At 53.4% G+C, this 12997-nt stretch overlaps 1 protein-coding gene across 6 annotated transcripts; it reads right to left on the minus strand.

Moving 5' to 3' along the window:
• Positions 1–343: 343 nt before the first annotated feature.
• C9H2orf42 (chromosome 9 C2orf42 homolog) lies at positions 344–11774 on the minus strand. 6 transcript variants are annotated; one of them, XM_058194874.1, is made up of 10 exons: positions 9733–11402; positions 9378–9571; positions 6931–7765; positions 6579–6689; positions 6364–6465; positions 5414–5518; positions 4171–4278; positions 2890–2990; positions 2240–2402; positions 838–2168 (listed from the first exon to the last, which is right to left on the minus strand). In XM_058194874.1, exons 3-10 carry the CDS (start codon positions 7751–7753, stop codon positions 1987–1989), a joined length of 1695 nt encoding a protein of 564 aa, XP_058050857.1. In that variant the 5' UTR covers positions 7754–7765; positions 9378–9571; positions 9733–11402; the 3' UTR covers positions 838–1986. The 6 variants fall into 6 exon arrangements, with proteins under 6 accessions (XP_058050860.1, XP_058050857.1, XP_058050856.1 ...); XM_058194877.1 differs by lacking the exons at positions 838–2168; positions 9378–9571; positions 9733–11402 and adding exons at positions 344–810; positions 11517–11774; XM_058194873.1 differs by lacking the exons at positions 9378–9571; positions 9733–11402 and adding an exon at positions 11517–11768.
• Between the last annotated feature and the right edge of the window lie 1223 nt (positions 11775–12997).

Genomic DNA, 12997 nt, shown 5'->3' on the forward strand with positions numbered 1-12997 from the left:
CCACCCTCGCCCACTCTGGCCATCCTTTCCTGGCTTCGGCCCCACAAGGAGCTGAAGGGCAGCCGCTGCGACTCAGCTTGCAAAGGTGGCTTAGAGCGCCACTTAGAGCACCAGCTGGGCAGAGCAGGGAAGATGGGAGGCCGCTGTTGGCTGCAGACTGGCTCCCCTCCTCTGGAGGAAGGGGGAACTGAGAGACCCAGCAAGCAGAGAGCCAGTTTCAGGGGAAAAGAGATCCCTGGGTCTGTTTGTGCCTTATACTGAAAATGTTCCCTTAAGACATTTCAAAACACTTGCTCACACATGAACCACATCTTCATCTTAGCTTATATTTATTTAAATTTCCACTTTGTCCCATCCTGGACGTGCATGAATATACTTGTATATAATTGTTTCCCTCCTCTTTGTTAGCATCAGCAACAAAAAAGGCACCTATGGATCTTGGTTAAAAGATCCTGGAAGTTGCGTGTGGCTTTTGGTCCCCTGTGCTGTCCTTTCAGCAGAGATCAGGGACTGCAAGGAACTGGGCTTCTCCCTCCCAGTTGGGAATCCATGAAAGGCAGAACCAGCTTTCCCCATTTATTCTAAGCAAACTGAACCAATTTCACTCGCCCAGAGCAAATGTGCATCTCCACAGCAAGTTAGGAAGTTAGGGAAAGCAGCTGCAGGCACAGCAATGAAATATCTGGACTGCAGCAAATTTGGAAGAAAGTCAGAAGCTCCTCATCTATCCCAGCTAGACGCTTTTCACTGCAGCCTCTCCAGACAGACGCCAGGAAGGTTCCCGCCAACTGAGGTTCCTTGTCTTGAGTTCTGGATGTCCCAATAGAAAAATGACACTGGGCATCTCCAACCTCCTGCAGCCCTTCTTGCCTGTCATGGCCCCATCGGAGCCGGTTCAGAGGAGGAAGAGGAGGAGGAGGAATTGGAACCAGGGCTGTCTGATGGGCATGGCACATCTCCCTTGGTGTGTTTGGAGAGGCCATGGGCTGAGGACGATGCTGTCCCAGGCCCCTCAGGCATTGGTGGAGGTGGTCGACCAGACGGAGAGCTGCCTGCCCTCACAGACCCAGGAGAGAATCGGCTGCTGACAGGCAGCAGAGCCCCTCTGATGAGGAACGGGTACCTCCCCCAGTCCATCCAAGGGCACGGAGAGGGAGAGCGGAGCATAGACAAGCCCAGAGAAGGGCTGCAAGGCTACTGGGCAGAAGGTCGCCCCCTCCTGCTCACAAGGACCACCTGGAGTGGACTGACTTAAGGAGAAGCTGTGGGGAGTTGGTCTTTGCCAGGAACAATTGCTTGTTTTGGCTTATACTTGCCCGGCTTTGACTTGTGCCTTGGTCTTGTGGGCTAGTTTGCCTCAGGGAGTCTCTTAGCCAGGTGGACTGGACTTGGGACCCTGGACCTTGCCTTGTGAGCATGCTCCTATCCAATGGACGCTCTTTGTTACATAGGGGATGTTGTTTGAAGGGCTGAGGGTGGTTGCCTTCAAAGTAGCGTGGGGTAGAGCCCTACCGGTCTTTGGAGAAGGTAAACATACTCGTGGCATCACCGGTTGCCAAGGGAATGGATTCACTTTCTTTTATATGCAGGACTAATCTCGCAACATTGCCATGGCCTTAATTTAATTTATTTTAAAAATATACTGTAAAATATGCCAGTAAAGAGACTGTAGCATCCAACCCACCCAGCCCTTTGAGCTGCTGGGATGACAGCCACCTCCGGGAGGAAGGAAGTGCAGAAGACAGCGGAGGCGGTCTGGGTTTCTTGGAGCCGCCAGCCGGCCTGGGCATTCGGGGAGGGCCAATTCCAGTATCTGGCAAGGCTGGGAGGTGGCTGTTTGCAAGAAAGGCCCGAGCAAGGAGCTCCTTGAGAACAGAAGTTGGGTGGCAAGGTCACACGAAACGGCAGCTCTTCCGGTCAGTGGCTGGTAGGGAGCAGGAGAGGCTGGCCGGTGCAGCTGCGCATGCAAAGAGGCAGGCGAGGAGCTCAAGGGAAGGTGATGATCTCCAGGGAAGGATGCGGCTCCTGGTAGTCGGCCGGATGACCGTTCCTGTAGTGGCCGTACTCAAATTTGATCCTCAGTTCGCCAATTTTGGACTGAGGGAGGATATCTGGGATCCACTCAATGATAAAAGGCGTCGGTTCCTTTTGATCCGGGGAAGTGTTGCCTGAGAGGAGGAAAATAAGAGGAGCCACTTCCCAGGTCACACAAGGGGAAGCCGGCTCTGTGCACACTTACCAACTTTCAAGAACGTTTTCAGTTCCAGGGGGCGAAGGACAGGCTGCTTCTCCAGGCGTCCGTAGGTCTCGGCAATGCTCTCCACCTCCACTTTGGGGCACTTGAAAGGCTCATAGGTCCCATCCCGGTTCTGGATGAAGCTGCGCGTTATTTCTAGAGGCATCTGGAAAGAGAGGAGATGAGCAGAAGAGCAGAGATCCCCAGGGAGCCTAACCCGTTCTCACTGCAGAAGGAAATGTTTGTTCTGGAAGATGAACAGAGGAAATCTAGAAAAGTTTGAAGCAAGTAAGAAAATGAGGCTTTTTAAATCTCTTGGTCTAAAGCAACTGGAGGTGGTTGGAGAGACTTCCTTCCATTGTTCATCCCAGTGGTGAAATCCAAATGTTTTTACTACCAGTTCTGTGGGCATGGTTTGGTGAGTGTGGCAGGGGAAGGATATTGCAAAATCCCCATTCCCACCCGACTCTGGGGCCAGCCAGAGGTGGTATTTGCCGGTTCTCCGAACTACTCAAAATTTCCACTACCGGTTCTCCAGAACCTGTCGGATTTCACCCGTGGTTCATCCCTCAACAAACATGCCAGATTCCTCTTCCTCTGCTCAGAAATGGACAGCTTGCAAGCCAGAAGGCGGCAGGGGAAATGGGACTCACCTCAACGGTGTCAAAGATCTGCTTGACCTGCAAGATGTTGGTGATGTGCCACGTATACTTAGAGAAGGTACCCAGCGGTAAGGCATCTTTGCGGACAAAAGCTGGAGACAAAAAATTGATCGATGAAGTATAATCATAGATACGCTTCTGGGCATTTTGTGCTAGTAAGATTAAAAACATAGTAACAACAATATACATATTAAATAAAAGCAGGTCAAAGGCATACAAAACAGCTCAAATAAAAACACCTGTCTAGTCATCATAAAGCTGCACCCAAATCAGACAGGACCTATCAAGCAAAACGATGGAAGCAAAACGGACCCCTCTTTTGCCAAAAAAAAAAAAAAAAAGACAAAAGGAAAGAGGGTGCCAAGCGTATGTGTGGAAGGAAAGTGTTGCAATATGGAGCCTCCCCACCCCCCACCCCCTTTTCTTGTGGCAAAAGGTGCCTCTGGCCCACGTGGCATGAAGGGGAGACTCCAGCATCCCTTTCTCTCCTGCTCATGTTGGCCAGTCAGGATCCTAAGGAGGGAAGGAGATACGCCCTAGGAGATCCTGAAGCTGAGAAGTCCAGGAGAAGGCTAGTCAGAAGCAGCCGCAGCAACCAAGACTAGCTCTGCTTGTACCTTCGTACGATAGGAAGTAAGGCTGGGTGGGGTGGGGGGAGGTCTTGGAAGAGAGCCCCCATGCCCTGCCATCTGCAGCCAAGGCCCTTTCAGCAACATTGCCCCCTGGGACTTCCCTCCTGCCAGCCAAGTGTCCACCTGTCTCTGCAGAAGCAGGCCAAAGCAGCCTCTTCCATCAGCCCCAAACAGTGGCAGCCAACACACCACAACTGTCTTAAAACCAGCCACAGGGTTCAAACGAGCGCCATCATCTGTGACATACCCTCCCCAGAGCTCTTGGGGGATGGAGCTGCCCCAAAAAGACAGCTCTACTGAGGGTGCCCATCAGCTGCAAGCCCAGCACCCCCTGTGCTCCGTGTCGGTCAAGCAAGGAAGGCAGCTCCCCACCCACTCCATGGGTTGAGCCAATTGCAGCCCCGCCTTGGCAGGAGGTTCCCTGCCCAGCGGTGAGACTCAGGATGGGGCAAGGAAACAGAGGCAGAGGCTTCAATTGCTTCACGTCCTCTGCACAAATGCCACCGGCCGCAAAGCAGAGCGGCGGCCATTGTCAGAGAGCTTTGGCTGGCTGGAGAGGTTGGGCGGGGGGTGTCCTGAGCCATGGGGACGGAGCCCATGGGGACGGGAAGCGAGGAGAGAACGCCCTGAAGACCAGCACCTGTCGTCGAGTTGGGAAGTCGCATCTTGACGCTGCCGAGGCCGATCCGCTGCTGGAGAGCCTCGAAAAAGGCCTGCGGGATGTGGAAGACGAGGGGCTCCGGCTTGCCTGGGGGAAACACGCAAACACAGCAGGAGCCTCTGGTGACTGAGGGCATCTCAGAAACAGGGGCTGGAAAGTCTCAGCATTCAGACAGAACAGAAACAGAAAGAGCGGAGGACTCTGGGATGAAGCCAGGAAGGCCGGGGGAGGGGGAAGGGGGGGGGGCTCTGCTGAAAACTTGTATGTTTGGAAAGTGCCCAAGGGACAAACAGCATAAACACAAAGCGGTCAGAGAAGAGGGGCCTGAGAAAATATCTCACGGGGATAAAGAGAGGGAGGGAGACTTGCACGTTTCTTCCATTACAGCTTTATAGGAGTACCGATCCACATGGCAGAGATTTCCCGGTCTGGTCTACCTGGAGGGGCCAACAAAACCTTCCAGAACTTTTGGGACTCCCCAGATCTCTGCTGGGCTGGTCACTCAAGGCCCCAAAGCACCAGTTGGCCACCAGCCTGGGAAAGGCAGAGCAAGAACCTTCCCCACTGAGGAGAGGCCGAGACGCCCCAGGCCTGACTGCCACCATTCTCCCTGCTCCTGGGAAAGAAGGGGCAGCCACCCTGAGCCTCCCACCGGCCCCTGTCTGGGAAAAGGTCCCCTCTGACCTGAAGGGGAAGGAAAAGCCAACGCAGGAAAGAGAGCAGAGCCGAAACTCTGGCGCGATTCTTCCCCACCTTTGCTTTTAAGGTTTATGCTGCAGGGGGCGATGGTAGGCAGTGAGCAGGCAAAGGGGTGCACATGGGGTGAGGCTCACTGCCCTGAGCCAGGGGGACCCCAAAGTGCCCTTCAGTCGACAGAAATTGCCTTTGAATCCTGGGCTTTTCTTAAGATTCCCACCAACGCTCTCCCACTAAGTCATGGGCACCTCAGGAAATTTATTTCATTAACTTATTGAAAATGTTTATATAGCCGTCCCTCTTGAATTAGACTGAGACCCTCACACCCAAAAGGAAAATAACATCCCTCTACAATGCAACTGTTAAAACCCAAAAGACCTGGCACCATCGGGGGGGGGGGGGAGCCAGAGGCTGAGCACTTTTTGGAAGGTTCGAAGGGCAGGGCTTGCCGAACCTCCGGACTTGCTTTCCCTCTGGTCCTGACTGAGGCCGGGGGAGGCCAGTGTGACCAGCCAGAAGGACTCACCGTCAAACTGGTAGTGCATGGCTTGGTGGAGCCTCTCCGTGACGCTGGCCAGCCACTCCAGGAAGGACAAGGCCACCTGCGACTCCTCCAGCACCTGAAGGCCAGCTAAGCCAAAGGAAGGCAAGAACAGCTGCAAGTCTCGCTCCCTCCCTCCCCCTCCCGGCCCCTCAGATGGCAAAGAAACAGCCACTTACAAGGGAGCGCAGAAAGCCCACCCACCCACCCCCCAAAAAAACCACCCCTACATTTTGAGTTTGAAATGTTTTTCCAGGGGGCTGCATTTTAAGGATTGACTGATTATGGACTTTTTTTCCCAACCGAAGGCAGCCAACCTTCACAATGCTCCTGCCTCTTATCTTCCTCACAATCGCCACCCTGTGAGGTGGGCTGGGTGGAGAGAGATGCACTGGCACAAAGCCACCCAGTCAGATTTTGTGCCTAAGGCAGGACTTGAACCCGGGCCTCTAACCCGGCACTTTCACCACTGCTCCTAGGTGGCACCCTCAAGTCTTCTAAACACCAAGAGGCATTACGGGATCAGATACTTCCGATCACTGGGATCTGCCAGACTGACTTGGCCAGATCTCGTTCTAGGCCAAGGGGAATTTTTAGTCCAGGAATCGGACTAAAAACTACCTGAAAAAGACCAGCCCCCGACTCTCTTCCCTTCTGTTCCAAGGTGGGTGGGTGGGTATTCCCCCTTGCATTCTACGCAACCCCCAACCCGCAGACAGGCTCTAAAAACACACTTAACTCTGGCTTCTGTTCTTTGCCATGGACATTTTAAAACGAAATGAAGCTGCCGTTTCTTCCCGGTTCATGTTTAGGTTCACAACTGTCAGCCTCCCTTGTCTCAGCCAAGCGAAGGGCCCTGAACGGCCTTCTAAGTAGCTTTGCCTAAGCTGGTTGGGGCTCTGTGGCCTGATTGGTCTGGATGGGAATGGACTCACTCTGCCTTTTCAGGGATGCAACGGCCGCCTTCTTCAGCCCGTTTTTCTGCAAGGACTTGTTTGCCAGATCTTGAGACAAGAGGGGGCTGGTGGCTTGCAAGCCTAAAAGGCCAAATTGAAGACCATCAGAATGCACATTTTGACTTCTCCCAGCCTTTTTCTGAGGGTGGAACCCGGGTCCACCCACAACACGAGTCAACGCTGGAGCTCCTCACCCAGCCCTTCGTCCTTCTTCTTGCGCTTCGCTTTGGAGGCCGCAGGGTCCCCCGAGGGCAGAGGGGAGTCCGGCTGGCAAGAAGGCAGAGCGCTTGCCGGGGATTTCAAGCCTGCAGTTGGGAAAGGAAAATGGCTGCCCGTTTCTTGGAAGAGCCCGGCGACCAGCTGCGGCACAACAGCCAGGGAGTGCCTGTGTGCCAGCAATCTTCAACCCGGCTGCCCACCAAAAGCCAGGCCTGCCTGCGCAGATCTCTTGCCCGTTGATCAGTGCTGAAGCTCAGGAGGACGAAGGGGTCCGGAGGGTCTCCTCCCCACCCCCCAGGGGCCGCCCAGTCCTCCGTGTATACCTACCACCAGACTCATCGCTGAGGAAATCCACAAACTCCTGGGCTAAAGCCTCGTCGCTGGCAAAGGCACAGAGGCAGGCGAAGAAATGGATGCACTTCTGGCTGCCCTCCTCGGTGGCAGGGCCGGCCTTGCTGGCCCTCGAGGACTGGCAGGGGCAGAAAAAGCGGGGCCCCGCCGGGTGCTTGTGGGCAGACCTGGGAGCAAAGGTGATGTGGAGATAGCCCAGGCTGTGCTTAGGGCCAGCCTTGCCCTTGACCACCAGCACGTTCTTGGTGACCCTTTGGACCAGGGGCCCCGTGGGCTGGGTGGCCAGCTCCCAGAGGGCCTGCTTGGTCTGGGCCGAGGCCTGCATAGCGTTCAAGACGGAGCTTTTCAGGGTCAAGGGGGTGGCCTCTGCCTGGCAGCCCACGGCAAGCTTCAGGTGCTGGCACTGGTTTTCCACCACCCCTTGGGTGGCTGCCTTCAGACACGCTGGGAGGTAGCAGCGCCCAGAGCTGAGCTGGGTGAGGATGGTGCCATCCACAGTCTGGACGGTGGTCTCCGAGACGCCCAGCTCCACGAAGCACCGATACTCAGGGCCCTTGTCCCTCTGCCGCACGGAGTAGACCTGGAGGTCTGAGCCGGTGATGATCTTGACGGCATCAACGCCGGCTGGCTTGCGTGAGCCGTAGCGGAAGACGGTGCCACAGGTCTTGTTTTTGCAGCTCAGCCCACGAGTGCCATTGTAGGTGCCGCATCGGGGGCATTTCCTGATGCCTCTCAAGGTTGCCTTGCCCAGGTCTGATAAGAACGCCGGGACTTTACTCCTCAGGGACCCGGATTCCATCCTTCAGGGAACCTGGGCCAAGGAGGAATGGGAAAGGTTGATTCAGTAGAAAAGCCCTGCCTGAATCCTTGGGGGGGGGGGTCCCTTCTGGGATGGATTTAAACTGTTTTCCTGGGAACATTTACCATCTCTGATTGTTGACTGAGAACAGGACCAGAAATGGACTGGAGAAATTAGTGGATTGGTGAAATGCTCTGGATGTAGTATACTTAGATCTCAATAAAACATGTTAATGAAGTAGACCACAACTTACTTCTTGGCAAGCTAGAAAAATGTGGGATAAACAGCACTACCGCTAGACAGGTTTGTAACTGGCTGACACATCATATTCAACATGTAGCCCTTCATGGAACTACATCCACAATTCCACACCCCAAGGTTCTGTTGGAGGCCAAATTCTCTTCATTATCTTCAAAAACGATCTAAAGGAGGGACTTGAAGGGCAACTCATCAAATTTGCAGACACTAAACTGGCAGGAATAGCCAACACTCCACAAGACCAATTCAAGATCCAAAAAGCTCTTGACAGATTTGAACACTAGGCCCTGTTTAATAAAATGAAATTCAACATAGATAAAACTAAGGTTTTACACTTAGGCAAGAAAAACCAACCGTATAGGTGCAGACTAGGTGAAACTTGGCTTAAAACAAGTAATTGTGAGAGGAATCTTGGAGTTCGGGCGGACAGTCACTTAAATATGAGCCAGCAGTCTATGGCAGCAGCCAAAAAAGCCAATGCAATCCTAGCCTGCATTAATACAGGGACAGAATCAAGATCATGTGAAAAAGCTAGTACTGCTTTACAAAGCTTAGTAAGATCACACTTGGAATAAAACATCCAGTTCTAGTCACCACAATATAAAAAAGATGTTGAGACTCTGGAAAGAGTGCAAAGAGTAACACGAATGATTAGGGGGCTGGGAACTAAAACATACAAAGGAAGACTGCAGGAATTGAGTATCTCTATTCTAGTGAAAAGAAAGAGTAGAGGCAACATGATAAGAGTGTTCCAAGATTTGAGGGGCTCCTACAAAGACGTGGGGTCAAACTATTTTCCAAAGCACCAGAAGGCAAGACAAGAAACAATGGATAGAAACTTACCAAGGAGAGAAGCAATCTAGAACTAAGGAGAAATTTCCTAATGGTGAAAACAATTAATCAGTGGAACAGAAGTTGCCTCCAGGAGTTGTAGGTGCTTCATCACTGGATGCTTTTAAGGCGGCACTGGACAGCCACCTGTCTGGAATGGTATAGGGTTTCCTGCTTGTGCAGGGGGTTGGACTAGAAGACCTCCAAGGTCCCTTCCAACTCTACGGTTCTATGATTCTATGAAATGCAGAGGGCAATCCTGGTGCCAAAGGTGGGACATCTAAGGAGGACTGTAAGCCAATTTTTAAAAAAGCACATCCAACTGGGGAATTATTGTAAAGATCGTAACAGAACAGAGCTTATTTTAAGAGAGACTTTTCTGCTACTTCAGTTTACCATGGTTTGCATAGGAGAATTTCCTAGAGAGATTATAACCCATCAGCCAGATCTAATTGCTCAGACATCTGATCTGGCCTACTTCAATGGAAGAACAGAAAGGTTGCCTCCAAAATGCAAAGCAACCTCCTGGACTCACCCCCCACTTGCTGCCGAGACGGGGTTTTCTGGCACCAAGAGCAGAGCTAACCACACAGGGGAGAGCTGGTGTACAAAACTTGCCCAAGCAGACTCAGCTCAGCCTGCTTCCATCCATCTTGTCAGCGGAAGAAGAACAAAACTAGGGAGGTCATTAAAAAAAAAAAGTCCCGGTTGGGCAAATCTGATCACCTCCTAAAATGGGGAGAAGGAAGGAGATGGTTTCAGTTGTTCTCCAGAGGAGCTGGCTGAGCTGATCTGAGCTGCAGGAAAAGAAACCCAATATCTAAAAAGCAACAAGAAGCTGAAAACATACTCCTCCCCCCCCTCGCCTTCCCCATCAACTGATGGCCCACCATTGCCAGGAGACCGTGTGGTTCAGCACTGAGCAGAGAGCCTGTGGGCAGCCGGTCCCAGCCCTGCAGGGGACAGGAAAGGGCGGAATGCCATGAATCCTCCTCAGGGTTCTGGTGGTGTCACAATGAAGCCTCAGGCAGGTCCCGGGTGGGGAGGGGTCCCTCCACTCTCCCTGGTTCTCAAACCAGCAGGATCCCCTCCCTGCCACAGGAGAGGAGCTCTGAAGAGGATTCAGGGCCAAAAGCTGAGCAGATGCTTTTGTCAAGGGAGGATCAAAACTAGTTTGGGTGCAAGATTAGGGCTATCTCGTGTGTGTGTGTGTGAAATTGTGGGCGCAGTAATGGCATCAAGCAGTTGGAGAGAGCAGGATAAACCCCTTCAGCCTCTGCAGGGCGTTTTTAAGGGCAAAATGAGGGTCTTGACTCCTTGAGTGAAAAGATTCCTTGTTGCCCACTGAAGCCTTGTGGAGCAGCCAAATCAGCAGAAAGTTTGGGGTTGAAAAGGTGCCAGAGGTGGTCACTGTGTGTGTGCGCGTGCGTGCGTGCGTGTGTGTGTGTCAGAGTCACAATGAAGGCCATGTCAGTGTGAGCCTTTGTACATGCAACCTACATGCAAGATGCACATAAAGTAGTGATGAGGCTTCGATCGCCGTGGACAACTAAAAGGACCTGCCTGGGGGTGTACTAAGCCTGTGGAGAATGGAGGGCACGAACTGGCCACAGGCACCAAGCGCTGAGCTCTCCTCGCTTTGGCTTTAGAGGGTCCCAAATGCAGGAAAGCCTCCGGGAAGGTCGAATTGGGACCGGGGTTCCCAAGAGCATCAGCTGCATGAGGCCCAAAGGGAAAAGCGGTTTATTGCAGCCAAAGTCTGAGGAATCGAGGCTTTCCTTTCCCAAGGAGGTTCCGCAGGGAGGCGTTTAGACTATGGAAGGAAGGAGCTGGAAGGGACCTTGGAGGTCCTCTAGTCCAGCCCCCTGCTCAAGCAGAGTCTTATTTCTGAGGAGGTAGAGCAGCCGCTTCCCTTCCCCGGCCCAGGCAGCCCCATCGGGGGCGGGAGGGAGGCGTGAGCGGCCGCTTCCCTTCCTCTTCTGGCGCTTCCATCAGGCCGAGAGTTTTCGGGCGGCCCTTCGACTGCATCGCCCTCTGGGCTCCTGCCTGGGGCAAAGGGTTGGACTAGAGGACCTCCGGGGTCCCTGCCGGCCCTGCGGTTTTTAGGCTGGATGAAATTCTGCTCGGGGGAGGAATCCTTTCCCTGCGCCCGAACGGGAGGGACTCGGGGGCAGGAGATCCCTAGGTCACCTCGGCCCCAGGCCCAGCCGGGCGGACTTCATTCCCCACAATCCCACCGCCAGTGCGGCCGCCGAAGAGAATTCTGGGAGATGGAGTTTCCCGGCCTGGAACTCCGGGCCAGGCGAGGGGAAGGCCGCTTCGCCAACACCTCCGGGAAGCCTCTCCCGGCCTCCTTCGTGCTGAGCGAGAAGGGCCTGAACAAGCCGGGACGCTTCCCAGGAGCCGCGCTTCGTGTCCGGTGGGTCTCAAACTGGCTATTATAAAATGAGTGGACTTCAACTCCCAGAACGCCCTAGTCAGGATCGCCCCTGCTGAGAATTCTGGGAGGTGGAGTCCAGAAACACCCGGAAGTCGCTTCGACGGCCCCGCGGTACCCGACCGCCTCTGACGTCACGCGCTACCGCCCGTCGCTCTGGCAACCGTGGACCATCAGGCCGCGCGTCATTTCCTGCCCTCGCGCCCCCCCCCGCGGGTCCCTCTGCGTCGCTTTTACCTGGCGGCCCCCCTCCCCACTTCCCGGCCCGGCGGCCGGCGAGGAAAGGCGGCGAGCAGCCTCCGCGATGGCTTCTTACAAATGGCTCGCGAAATCCTTCTGTAACGAAGGTTCTTATTGGCCGGGGCGGGCGGCGCGAAGCACCACGGGAGACCGAGTCCGGGCCCCGCTGGTCCGGAAGACGCACGTGGCGCTCCGCAGCCGCCTCTGACCCGCGGGATCTGGGCGCAGCCGCGGAGGTGCGAGGCTCTCCACACCCAGCGGGGCCGTAGGGGACTTCTCCGTTGCGCTCCCCCTCCGATGGGTCTGGCGTCGGAGCAGCGTCCCGCTCCGATCTCTGGGGGAGTCCGAGGAAAGTCCCCAAAGGCCTCGCGGCGAACAGCGACGCCTTTCGGCTGCCAACCTCTCCCCCCCCCACACACACCCCCCAAGGCAAGCTTGGAATAGCTAAAAACAAAAACCATTTAAAATATACAAAGGTAAATGCGAGCTCACATCTTTTATTAACATCTGAATGGCTTTCCAAAGTCAGGGCTTCCGGAGTGAAGTTCTTCAACTTCTGTACATAAGTATCAAAACACATTCGTTTAAATGAAGCTTCCAAAGTTCATACAGAAATTAAAAAACCGGGCTGCTACTTAGAAAAAACCACCATCCCCAGGCAGCACTTTCTCCCGCTGCCTAAAGACTCTGTTTGCACATCGGAGTAACAAATCTGACGCCTAGATGAGAAGCTGGGGGAAAGCGGGCAGCAGGTAGAAGGAAGGGTCCCACCCTTTTTCCTTAGGGTCCCACAGCCTGGTTGTAGCAACAAGGGAGACCCCAACAGTGGCGCTTAAAAAGCTCCCATTAACAAAAACAGACTCTGGTTCGGAGGCTCAGGAGGGAAGGGTCTCCTCTGAGGAAACCGTCGGGACAATCCACTGCTTTCCTAGTCTTGTCAGACTGAAGCGGTAATCGACTTTTTAAAAATACTGAAAATCTCTTTTTTTGCCTTACCCTTTCAAATATTTACATTGTTGAAATGCATTAAAGTTTGAGTTGCTGTCAACTCAAGGGAAGATATTCCAGGGACAACAACAAATATTGTCAAGAAAGAAAGTTTTCTTGGTTTGCTGGCTGTGGGATCTTAGCTGGTTTCTGTGAAAGAAATCTGTACTCAGTTCTGCTGTTGAAAATATATACAAAGAAAACTCCCCGAATTTGGGCACCAGGCTCACCTCAGACCTATTCACATTTCTCTTTTAAAAGAATTGTGCAGGCAGAGACAGTAAGCAGAAAGAAGACAGGTTTATACAAATTTTAAAGGAAGCAGACATGAGTGAAATTAATGTACAAGTTCAATGGCATCTTTTGGGGATGCTTTATTTATAAAATGTTAGGGCCAGGATCTGTCTACAAGATAATAATTTGTTTTCTTAGCAGCCGACCCTCTGCTTTGATTCTGGCCCTTTTTGTTCCATGAAATGAGGGTGGCTGCT

The sequence above is a fragment of the Ahaetulla prasina genome, chromosome 9 (assembly GCF_028640845.1).
Source record: "Ahaetulla prasina isolate Xishuangbanna chromosome 9, ASM2864084v1, whole genome shotgun sequence".
NCBI classification, from domain to species: Eukaryota; Metazoa; Chordata; class Lepidosauria; order Squamata; family Colubridae; genus Ahaetulla; species Ahaetulla prasina.